Source organism: Tetrao urogallus (genome assembly GCF_951394365.1).
Source record: "Tetrao urogallus genome assembly, chromosome: 1".
Taxonomy (NCBI): domain Eukaryota; kingdom Metazoa; phylum Chordata; class Aves; order Galliformes; family Phasianidae; genus Tetrao; species Tetrao urogallus.
In genome coordinates, this window is record NC_136813.1 from 140,606,342 (window position 1) to 140,618,647 (window position 12,306).

A 12,306-nucleotide genomic window follows, 5' to 3' on the forward strand; every position below is an offset into this window, starting at 1 on the left:
ACAGGCCTATCTGTGAGGGTGGCTTTGCAAGTCCGCAAAGCTGTGTGTGGTGGTTCCAACCCAAGTGTTTAACACGAGTCTGAGCAAGGAAGGAAGGCTCTGCATGTCAGTTGTAGCTCCAGCCTGTGAAAGAACAGAGAATATTTGAGGGCAGTTTTGGGGAGTAAGCAAGAACGCTGATGCAACTTCGGTTGGTGGGCTGAGAGCTGAAGTGCTCCCAGGTTGTGTATGGCCGGCCTGTTGGCAGGGAACTAAGCCAATAAAGCAACACCAGCTTGTGCTGTTCTTCTGGGCTTGCTGCTTTGTGGCCAGACCCAGTTCTGCAGCACTTGGCCCCTGTGAGGCAGCCCCTGTCTGGAGCTTCTCTCCCTGGCACCAGGCACCTGTTGGGGCAGTAACAAGCCAGATTTCCCCCATAATCTTTGGGACCAACTTCTTAATCTTTCTACCTTGAGAAGAATATTTCAGATCCTGAATGTCCAGATCAATCAACACATGTAGTGTGAAAGAAAATCTGTGAGCTGAGGTGGAGCTTCTCTTCAAGGTTCACTGCAGCCTTTAAAATGATTCACCTATTCTCTGTTGGTTTGTGCTCATATGAAGGACAGAATAATAGAAAATCCATGGTGAAACTAAGGGAAGTACAGAAGTATGGAAGTTCCTCTCTTGACTTGTGCAGTAATATATCCCTTTGTGCTCCTATCTCAAGTAGATTAATTTCTGTATCTATGTTAATTTTGGTTGTTAAATTTAATCTTGCTATAAGTAATACACCAGAGGATTGGATAAATGTGTATTCTAGCTGGCTGTATGTTCTATCCCTTTGATCATTTTTGTGGCCCTCCTCTGGATGTGCTCCTACAGGTCCTTGTCTCTCCTGTACTGAAGACTTCACACCTGGACACAGTGCTCCTAGTGAGGCTTCACCAGTGCAGAGCAGAGGGGCAAGATCACATCCCTTGTACTGTTGGCCACACTTCTTTTGATGTGCCCAGGATACAGTTGGCTTTCTGAGCTGTGAGGACACATTGCTGGTTCCTGGCCAGTTTGCCATTGACCAGCACCCCAAGTCTTTTTTGGAAGGGCTGTGCTTAATCCTTTCATCCCCCATCCTTGTATTGATAGTGGGGGGTTGCACCTGGGTTGAGGGCCAGGTGCAAGTCCTTATGTTTGCATTTGTTGAACCTCATGAGGTTCACCTGGACCCACTGCTCAAGCCTGTGTAGGTCCCTCTGAGTGGCATCCCATCCCTCAGGTGTTTGATCATTTTACTTGTGTTCTTGAATCATTCTCTACTAACATTTCTTTCCTGCTAGGATATCCACTACTTGGTCTACATGTACATTTTCCATTTCATATGCTACAACACTCAGCTCTAAAAATTACCTGAATACTTTATTACTGAGGCTCAGAATCTCAGTAATGTCAGTTCTGGTCTGAGATAAGCAGTAACAGCTGAACCTTTGAAACACATGAAGCATTGTTACTCTGGCATAGATATAATTTGAATTTGAATTACCTGAAATATGTGTGTGTGTCAAACCCTTAGATATAAGAGTTTACTCAGATTGTTCCTAGAGTATAAAAGAAGAAATTTAGCTAAGATCCGACATGCCAGACTTCATCCTGTCTTAGCATCCCTAACCAGTGAACTGTGGTGTGGCATGTATAAGCATCCCAGAGGAGAAAAAAATTGCAAGCATTTCAAAAGAGAAAGTTGAGAAAGATGGTGGCATACTCAGGAGAATATTTCTCTCAACAACAGGGAAATACACCTGTCTAAAACTTCTAAGATGAGCTGTGCAGCAGATAGCCTGTCCTGAAGGCACACATTATTCATTCTAGGTGCCAAGAAAAAGAGTGGTCTAAAGCTCCATTTTGTTTTGCAGTAGAAATGAAAACATTGTCTTGTTCTTAGGCTAGAGTAATATCAAAAGTAAGAGAGCATTCAGGTTGTAGAGCCTTATTCAGGGATTACTGGGAGAGTCTTCAGTGTTGGAAATTCCAGGCCCTGTGAGCTTGCTTCTTGCTGCGTGCAGAAAATACTGCTCTGGGATGAACTATTTCTTCCTCTAAGAAAAAGACAGGAAAGCAGCTGTTTAGAAGCAAGGGATGGGTAAAGCCTGTCAAGCATTCTAAATTGTCCCAGGTGTTTAGTAACATTGTGCTTGTGGCTTCAGGTTTACTTCCTCGAACCAAGAAAAGTCTAGGCCTGCCAGATGGTTAGTAAGATGTTTGTTTTTGACATTATTTGTTGAGGTATCTCCCTGTTCTCATCCCTGAGAATGGTGGTTCAGAACAGTGAGCCTAGCAGTAAGCAGCCCAGTAGGCCTTTGGAACTGCCCATGATGCTGCCTGCATTTAAATCATTGATATTCTAGATGTTTTATTTAAATGCAGACAATTGGAAATTGCAAGTATGTGCATATAACACATAAAGCCCTTAGGAGCAGCTTTGTGTTCAGCTATGTTATATGCTGGCCATGTGAAGTCTTCATTATAGTTAGGCTGCTTTGACCTTTCTTTGAAAAAAGCCACTCTTTGAAATTGCAGGAGAAATGGGGAAGGTTCTGAAAGACTTCGTTCTTTAGCACATGTACTGCAGAATATTTAGTACTTCAGCTTTTCAGGCTATAATTTCTTAATTGCTTAGAGACATAGCATAGTCCTGGTACAGCAAACTAATAACATACGATTGCCTTAACTTTTGTTCTGCTACACAACAGTTTATGTTTCCCTGCTGGGTGTTAATTATTTTTTCCTCAGATTTCAGGAGACACTCTGGCAGTCTGATGGGACAGGGCCAAAAATTTCAGTCTCAAGCTGGGAGGTCTATACAAAGGATTGAATTCTGAACTGTAAATTTAAAATTAATTTCATGTAAAAAGACAAATATATTGTGGGTGAACTTCTACAGTAGTCTTTCTAGCAAAGGCGTCTCTAATTCCAAAAGTAAATCAGTCTTGGCTGCTGCTAGCTGTATGCTTTGTTTGTGCTTTGTGACACTGTATCACAGGCTGCTGGTAAACTAATTATTGCCCGGAAAAAGGAAGAAAATAGAAAGTAGAAGAGACAGAGATCGATCCAGAGTTCCCCTTGAACACAATGAGAGTCCTTCTATTGGTTCTGATATGATTTTTGGATCACAGTTTCAGCTCTTAAAAAATTCTGTGGCTATTGCAACAGTAACAACAAACTTAATGCTTGTACTGTAATTCAGTGTTTTAAAAGAATCTTATTTGCATTCAGTCATGGGAGACAATAGTTTGATTTCTTTTGTTTTTCTTTTTGCCTTGATGCTTAGGTCTTCCCTAAAAAAAAAAAAAAAATCTTTCTGTAAGTTTAAAGTAAGAAACCTCTTGGGGGTTTATCTGAGTATAATAATATGAAGTTGTTTTGCTTCAGTCTCTTGTATGATTTTTTTACTTTTTTCATGAGGAATTCATCTCACTGTATGAAATTTCTCAGTTTGTCAGTTTAGTTTCTATGCATGTTGGTAATTTTTTGCTAAGAAATGCTTTTTTCTAGGAAACCCACTGACCTTCAGACTGTTGTTTTTCTTTTACGTACAGGTACTATTGGATACAATCAAAGAAACAGGATAGATACTCTTATGTATCTTCTTGCCTATCCTCAAAAGCCAATGGTAAAAACAAAAACAATTGAACTGATAGATTTTGAGAAACTGCCTGCTGGACAGAATGCCACAGTTGCTGTCATGAGCTACAGTGGTTACGATATTGAAGATGCTCTTGTCCTAAACAAAGCATCTTTGGACAGAGGTAAGAACCACCAATTCTTTCCCAGTTCTCCACTGTGTGCTGCAATACATACTTTAATAACCTTGTTGCCTCATGGTGTTATCATATAATATATTTTATTGCTCTTACAAACAGTTACAAACAGTTTTCAAAACCACTTCGGGTGCTTTTGTTTTCTGCATGTACAGTGTCTGTAATTCCATGGTTGTAATAGTTGGGTGAAGTTGCCAACGTGTGAATAAACTCTTGAGTGTGAGTATTATAAGAACCTATGACAACTTTTGACTTCAAGTAAAAAAGGAGAAATGGTCTCTTGGGAAATATTTACCTTGCCAAAAAAAAAAGGTATTGTATAAAATGTGTGTGGTACTTGCTTTCTAGATGGCTGCCTGAGACTTTCATCAGTGCTGACACAGGTCTCATAATTTTTGTCAGTAATGAAAGCAATAGATAAAAACAGATTTTTGAATGTATTCAGAAAGTGTGTGTAATGTGTAGTGTTTTGTGTCCTGTGATCTTGGTGCTCTGGGGGCACTGTAACAGTATTGCTTGTTTTCTGAGGAAAACTAATAGTATTGGCTAAAACAAAATAATATTTATTCCGAGAGAAGTTAATTTCTTCTTTCTTTAAAAACGGAAAAGTAAAACCAATGCACTGCATGTGTCTTTCAGTGCACCAAATATTTCAATATTTCAATGCACCAAATAGAAGCTAACAAAATGAAACCTGTATTTGTGCTATTCTGGCTGTGTCATCCTCTCCACAGATCTCAGAGCTTTATGTTAATGCTGCTGGGGGATAGAGCAGAGTTCCCTGAAAACTTGGTGTCTCTTCTCTTCTCTCTCTCCTCAATAAATTCCCTTGAGAGGAGACGTAATGCAGTGTGATCAAATTGGTTTATTTTTGGGTGGCCAAAATCAGTTTCTTCCATGACTTTATTCCCCCCCATACACCCTTCCTCCCTGTTGCTAGGCAGCAATAATAGTATTCCTAGACATGTATCTTTGGCATTAATGTCTGATGCATTTAATTTATGCCTCCTTTTCTAAAACAACAACAGGCATGATTTAAAAGGGAATGTTTTCTTTTCTGGTAGACTGGTAGCATTTACAGGGCGAGCTGTGGTGCCTGTCAGGAGTTACTTGACATAATCTAACAATATAGATGTACTGTATGTGGCCACAGCCATCTTTCAAATGGACTAAAATAACGTAGGATTGTTAGAAAGCACCACTCTAGGCTGTCTGTAACTCTAAGTGTGATGGAAGTTTTGTAGTATGGCTAGTTGCTGCACCTAGAGAGAAGTTTGCAAAGGTGCTGCTTCTCTCATCTAAACGAGCTAACTCTACATGTAATTGTATTCATATACACGTGTATGTATGTGTATGTGTACATGTAAGTCATATGTAATTCATACTTCTTGGAACTGGGAGAAAATGGAATGATTGTATGAAACACCCACTAATCACTTTCCTGGTAAGCTAGGCTTTGTTAGCTACAAGGATGAGTGAAAGTTTGGGTCCTTTAGAACCTCTGAAAGGAAGAGGGGCTGTTCTCATCCTGTTTAAACATCTCCTCCTATGGTATGTCTGTGTGTGGAGCACCAAAGATAAGAAAAATGGTGTGTGTGTGTACAGAGCTATAGGAGGGGTTGACAGAACTTCAGAATTGGTGTGCAGTCCTGTATTTAAGAAGTGATAGCATACATGATCTGATTTTAAATTGTGCCTTTGTGCAGTGGCAGGTACGCATATTCACAATGATGAATAATCTAACTTAAAAATACATTATTTCATAGCTTAGCATGTGTTTCAGCATTCTTTTTTTTTTTTTGTTCTGATAACATGTTGTAAAGAATTTTTGAACACGTTTTAGGTTTTGGAAGGTGTCTTGTGTATAAGAATGCCAAGTGTACACTGAAGCGTTACACAAATCAGACATTTGACAAAGTGATGGGTCCGATGTTGGATGCAGCTACTCGCAAACCAATCTGGCGCCATGAAATCTTAGATGCTGATGGTATCTGCTCTCCTGGTATGTCAGATTGCACGTTTAGGCCTAGCACCTACTGGATCTGAAGTAGACATGAACGTTCTGTTACTGTTTCTTGTGTGCTTTGTTTTGTTCTTAGCATATTTTTTTTTCTTGTAGTGGACAATATTATAGAGGAAAATGTTTAAATGTTAGCCTGTGAAGGCAACGTGGTGCCTGATATTGTGGGTATGTTGGTTGGTTTTTTGATGGGAGGGCATGGGAAAGAGAGGTGCATAAGTAGAAAATTCATAAGTCCTAACCTTTTCACTGATTCACTGTTATGAAGTACTACTCTTCTTACATCCCCAAAATGGCAGACTTTTAATATTGTAGTTTTTTACTGGTTCCATCCATCATGGTTTTTTGTTGTTGGCTTTTAAGGAGAGATTTTATATTATTTTTCATTATTAAAACCTCCTAGTGCATTGTCAGCTAATGCAGCTCCCTGAGGAGGTAAGGCTTTGTCATTTTAACACCTCAAAAATATATTTTGAGGGAGAGAGGAAAACAAATATGATGGGAAATGCAATTGGGCAGGGAAAGAGAGACTAAAAGTGCTCTTGCACAACTCGTGGATGTTATGTAATGTCCAGACATTTAGGTGGAAATTTCTGAAATTAATTACAGTGTTGCTTGTTAATATTCTCCTTATGGTAAATGACCTTAGATGCCTTTTCATATTTGTATTTAGACCTTGGCTATGTTCGACAGATCTTCTCAAAGTGCCCTCGACACACAGCTGTTCTGATTACCAAAAAAGCTGGTTTGATGATTCCCTTACCATGCGATATTCAATAATATAACATGGCCTACTTCCTGGATGTGTTCCTAACAGTTTGTTTTCCAGTACTCCTTATTCTGTAGCTTTGAATATATTTCTAATATAGGTAGCCAGATACATTTTATTTTATTTTCTCTTTGATGTAGGTGAAAAAGTAGAAAATAAACAAGTCCTTGTGAACAAATCAATGCCAACAGTGACCCAGACACCTCTGGAAGGAAGCAGTGTGCCACAGCAACCACAGTACAAAGACGTGCCAGTAACGTATGTTGCATCTTGACTTTCTACCTGGGGAAGGTAGCATAGATGAAAGGTCCCACTGTACAAGGAACTCTCCTGAATGTATGTGTATAGAGAGGAATCATTGAGAGAGTTTCCCAGGAGAATCCAAGAAAGAAGTGATGACACTGTGAGCAAGGAGTGGTGTCATACATAGCTTAAGCAACGGAGAAACAGGAGAGAAGCAGAACAAGTAGGAGGGCAGAGAACACATGTATGCTCAGTGAGGGAGTGCATCTTCTCCATGGAGGCTCTCAGAAAACACTGACTGCTGCTCAGCTCTCATTTTTCCAGGTAGAGTCCAGAAGATGGAGGCCTTCCTATCTCAGAGGCTGATGGTGACCGATGGTCAGCTTGCTCTGGGCACTCCAGCAGATGTTCTTTATGAAAGCACCAAATGAGTAGGAAAGGACAATTAAAAAGATTTTTTTCCCTTAGTGTCCTGAAAGATCAGAAGAATTCTGAGATGAAAAATTTGAAGTAAAATACATAAATTAGGAAGCATGAAAAGTTTTTCACTATTTAGTCGGCAGTAGCTTTGGCATGTTGATAAATTACTGGAGAGCAAGGCAAAAATTGGTGCCCAGGTCAGAAAGGCAGATAGAGCCATGCTGCACTTCTCTGTGATTCAGAACCAATAGGAAGCTGAAGATTTATTCCTACGAAATACTAATAAAGAAGTGATATAACAAGATAATTATCAAGAGATAGAGACATGCATACAGGGCTCTAAGTTTAGGTGTCATAGTTCAACCATCTCAGCTACTGGAACGACAGACAAAACAATCTCCTACATAAGATACTGAAATCTGATATAACCTCATTCTGCATTTATCTTTTTAATTTCTGCATCTCCTGCTGCATAAACCTAGGTGATTCCTGCAAAGTTCTTCTCTTTCTGTATCCCATACTGTGTTCTGCCCATCATTCGTTTCTATACCAGTACATGATATTATGCCTTCATTTTGTTCTTAAATTATTTTAGAATATTTCTTAAGCTTCTTTCTTCAGTTATAATCCTGGCTCCATTAAGGCTGCATCTCAGCCAGAAAATTAACAATAAACAGGTACTTGTTTTTAACTGATTTTGTTCGTAAATGTAGAATTCATGTTCTGTCTTCTTTTGCTAGCTATAAAGGTGCTACTGATTCTTATATTGAAAAAGTAATGATTTCATCAAATGCAGAGGATGCTTTCTTGATCAAAATGTTGTTGAGGCAAACGAGGCGCCCAGAAATTGGAGATAAATTTAGCAGTCGTCATGGACAGAAAGGTAAGCTATGTATTTAATAAAAAGAAATACGTGTTGAGTATTCCCATCACATATATGCATCGTGCATGTTTCAGATATTTTATGACTACAGTGGTAGAAGAAGTATTCCTTATTGGTTGAGTTTGCCTAATGGAGCAATTATGTTTCTGGAAAGAGAAGGAGGAATCAGCAAACAAAACTGTTGATATATGAACCTAGAAAGTAGTTTTTCCAAGTGTGAATTTGATTTTAGATAGATTTATCAATGAGTAATCAAGAAAGGTGTTAAAGGAAAGAGTGAGAGGACCTATTCTGAATAGCAGAGACGACTAGAGATGGAACGTGATCTGGGGCACCTCTTGATCTTCAAACCAAGAGCTGTAAAATAGCTTCCTACTAGGAAGCTGCTCAGTGGCATGGTGATCTCCAGGGTTGAATATTAATTGTAAAATGAAAGTTAGAAGCTTGTTTCCCTATCTTTTGAAGATAGTAATGAAATCCCTTTGGCATGAACGGCAATAAAACATGACATGGAATATCCTCTCTGAATCTCAAAGTATTGGGGGTACATGGGAGGAGCATAGTGAAAGAAGTGGCTGAAGATTTGCAGTCTGACCGCGAATGATTTGCGAATATGTTTTGTTCCCTGTGGTCTAAATATGGGACTGGTTTTGACTGTTAGTCACTTTTCCATCTTTGCACATGGAAAAATCTAGAAACTTAGAAATTTAGCATGACCCTTTGCCGCATTGTATGTGCTATACTAAACCTGTTACCTGAATGTTGTATTTCTAGTGTGTATTTAGATCCTGCTTTGGTTTGAAAACATTGCTTAGTCTCACTGAAACCAGTGCATCTGACATGAGGCTAAGGAATGGGGAAGGAAAGAGGCATAGACACATCTCTCCTGCTACTGGGCAAATGTGATACCACCTTAAAAACTACTGGACCAGCAACAACAATAACAAAATCTATACTTCCCTAGTTTGATTTCTGAGGAACTGGAACCACAGCATTCAGTGTTAGCACACCAACTTCTTCTATCTGGTGACACAAGTATCTGTGAGGTCTACGTGGAGCAAAGAGAGAGGAAACTGAGGAAACAGTGGAGAACACTCTTTAGATTTGAAACACACATACTTAAAACTACTTGTAGTTAATGAACTTTGCAGTAATAGCTCGGCTTAAAACTTGGGCTGCCATCTTGAAATTAAACTGGTCTTTCGCCTTTTTTCTGCTACTGTTAAGAAGTGGAGGTGAACCCCTCTGATGAACATTGAAACGTTTTTCTCAGTTCTATTTTCACGGTGGCTTTTAATCTAAAAACAGAAGTGATTCCCACTGTTTCCCTAAGTATCTGGGGAAAAAATACCTATGGAAGGCTTCAAAAAAGTAAAGAAGAAACAGTGCATTCTTGACTTTCCCTTTAAAATCCAGTCAAGTTCTTCCACAACAGCCATATAGGATAGTTTCTGTAAGTGAGAAGGAAGATCATTAGCTTAAGAGAGAAATAGAAAGACTTGATAGTTCAGCTGCTCCATTCCTTTTTTTCTCTTTCATGAAGAATTCCTGTAGAATTTGTTTGAAGTAATTTTACAACCTGAGACACAAAGGAGATGTGAAGTACGTTAAGCTTGAGACTGTTTTTATAGCAAAGCCCATTTCTTCGTACTTTCTTAAACTTTATCGTTCTTCTTTCAGGCATAATGCAGCATTGTAGCTGCATGTGACAATTTTTCTTATTGGAATTAAAAAAGTATACATTATAGTTAAGAAGCTACTATGTTAATCATGACAAATATTTATCTTGCATGAAAAATGTAAGCATGTACGGTTGTCTCCTGACTTGGGCTATTGATGTGCATCAATTGAAATAGTTGGAGAGCATTAAAACGGAACTGTTTCCCATACTGCTCCAAAAGCCAAGAAGAATTCTCCACAAATTGAGATTCATCAGAGGAGAAGAGGGAGAAGTGGAAGAATGACAGGAGGAAGCAGAAGTGTCAGGCAAACTGCAATACAGCTTTAGGTGGCAGAGGGCCTTCCGTACCACTGAATGTACATAAGGCATCTCCCAGTAGAGAGAGCTTATTTTAGAGGTCTTGAAGGACAGACATTTCACTGGATATTCTTGCTCCTTGTCAAGCTCTGATATTACCTGTGGTCACATGCAGACACAATAATCATGGTAGTGGAATCACGGTATTTTCTTTAATATCCAGAAAACCTGAGAGTGTTAATAATATTTTTTTCCCCAAAGTAAAATAGCTGTGTGAGTCCCATTGTAATGAAAAACAACATCCTAAATGCTGTAGGGGGATTTGGGAGCATCCACAGTTATACCTGACATCATATCAGGTTAGAATGACTGATGCCCACTCCATCCCTTCTTTGGACCTGTGATGATGATAAGCCAACATCAATTATTCAGAATGCCAAATGTCCCTTTCCACTTGCTGGGGGGGATAAGAGTGGGAACTTTGCAACAGTTGTGTTACAGATTTTGCAGGCGTGTGCTTGTTAGCTGTCCAGTACATCAATCTGTAATAATCTCTTGTGATCCTGGGAGTTGGCATGTTCTAAATATTATATCCTACGGGGATTTATGCCCTTACTGGTAGCAGGCTTTTCAGTTTATTGTCTTGTAGTACTTCAGAAGAAAAAATGTTAGGAAGGGTGGTGGAAGGGAGAAATGTGCTTGGGGAGAAGATAAATACATTAGATACGTAGAAATAAATACTGACAAGAACACTGGAGCTTATGTTTTGTGACTTCAGCATACAGTGAAGAACTGGATGCTGACTTAATGTTAGATTACAGGCAACAAAAGCTTTGAAAAGAAGGGGAAAATCTCCTGCGCTAGCTGTGTAAACATACTGCTAGTATCATCTTTCTCTAGCATCAAATCAGAGAAGGATCTGTTGTAGCAGAAGAATATAGGCAACTGAAACAGAAATCACAGTACTAATGGTTTAGCATTTTCTATTGAGAGAATTTTTAATTAGCCTTGAATTTGTTCTTTCTTTGTCTGAATGCAGCTGATTACCTCTTCAAGTTTAATTTGTGAGTGTTAGTTTTAAGCCCATCATAGAGCCATTTAAACAAGTACCTCAATTTAGTAAGAAGGAGAGAAAGCAAATTACTGTCCTTTCTCTATTGTCAGTATTTTTTATTTTCTGGAGAGAGTGTATGAAGATGAGATTTGATTTCATGATATTGTGGTCACAGTTTTAAACTAATTAAATATGTATTAAGTACAAGATTGCATAGAGCTTTTTTCATGTTGTTTTTTTTTTCCATGTGTTCCAAATTGATTTGTATTCTGAAGGTATACTTTGTCACTGGGGCAGAAGGAAGCAGAGTAACAGAATTGGAAAGTGTCTGGGATACAACAGATTAAATCTCACAAACCAGCTTTAGCCTTTTGTTACAGAAGAGCCTTTCATTAAATACGCATGTAGATTTGGTAGGCCCCTGTAATAATTTAGATCTATGCCACTGCATCTGTATTTGCTACTTTCTTTGTGTCCTCTCCCATGTCAACACTGTATGAGCAAGGGTCACCACTTCCTGGCCTGTCCACTCTTTTCATGCAAGTCCATGCTGTAAGTGCACTTCTTCCAAACTGCCTGGAAAGCCCTCGCCTTCCCTTTGAAACTTGTCAACAAAGTACAGGAGAAGAAGGAAAGTTAGGCCATTGCGTTGTGTTCTGAAACCCACCGGCTAGAATTTTGTGCTATCTCAATATTCATCTTCAAACAGGATATCACAATAAGATCTTAGGGCTGTCCCTTTAGTTTGTAAAGTCCTTAAGCTTCTAATGTTTAAGGACTAAATGTATACATACCAGACAGGACTTATCTTAAGCTGTAGGTCTTTGCTTTAACTATATCATATCATACATTTTCCAGAAGGATAAAGAAACTTTTTTGGTGTATTATCTTGTTTTCTAATCTTGCATTCTTCAGAAAATTCACTTTCAAAGCACAGAAGGCTAAGGGATTGTTAAGCTAAAGAAGCTTCATCTGAATTCCATACAAACTAAATTATTATATTTCCAGATTTCCTCTTGCTTTGCTACAAGTCACAATGAGGAAAAAGTTGGGCTCCTTTGATGTGAAAAAAGCAATATATCACTTCTCTGAAAGAACATTTCTCAGTCTCTCATGTGAAAAAGGATTAACACCTCCAACAAAGG

The 12,306-nt window shown here is 38.8% G+C and overlaps 1 protein-coding gene across 1 annotated transcript in view; it reads left to right on the plus strand.

The window, feature by feature from the left end:
* Window positions 1-12,306, plus strand: part of POLR3B (RNA polymerase III subunit B) — a gene marked incomplete at both ends in the record, with an annotated part of 68,464 nt that overhangs the window by 39,072 nt on the left and 17,086 nt on the right. Inside the window, 4 exons of the mRNA XM_079540287.1 lie at window positions 3,573-3,782; window positions 5,638-5,796; window positions 6,724-6,841; window positions 7,987-8,129. Coding sequence (XP_079396413.1) covers window positions 3,573-3,782; window positions 5,638-5,796; window positions 6,724-6,841; window positions 7,987-8,129 — 630 coding nt within the window. The remainder of the gene's footprint in view (window positions 1-3,572; window positions 3,783-5,637; window positions 5,797-6,723; window positions 6,842-7,986; window positions 8,130-12,306) is intronic.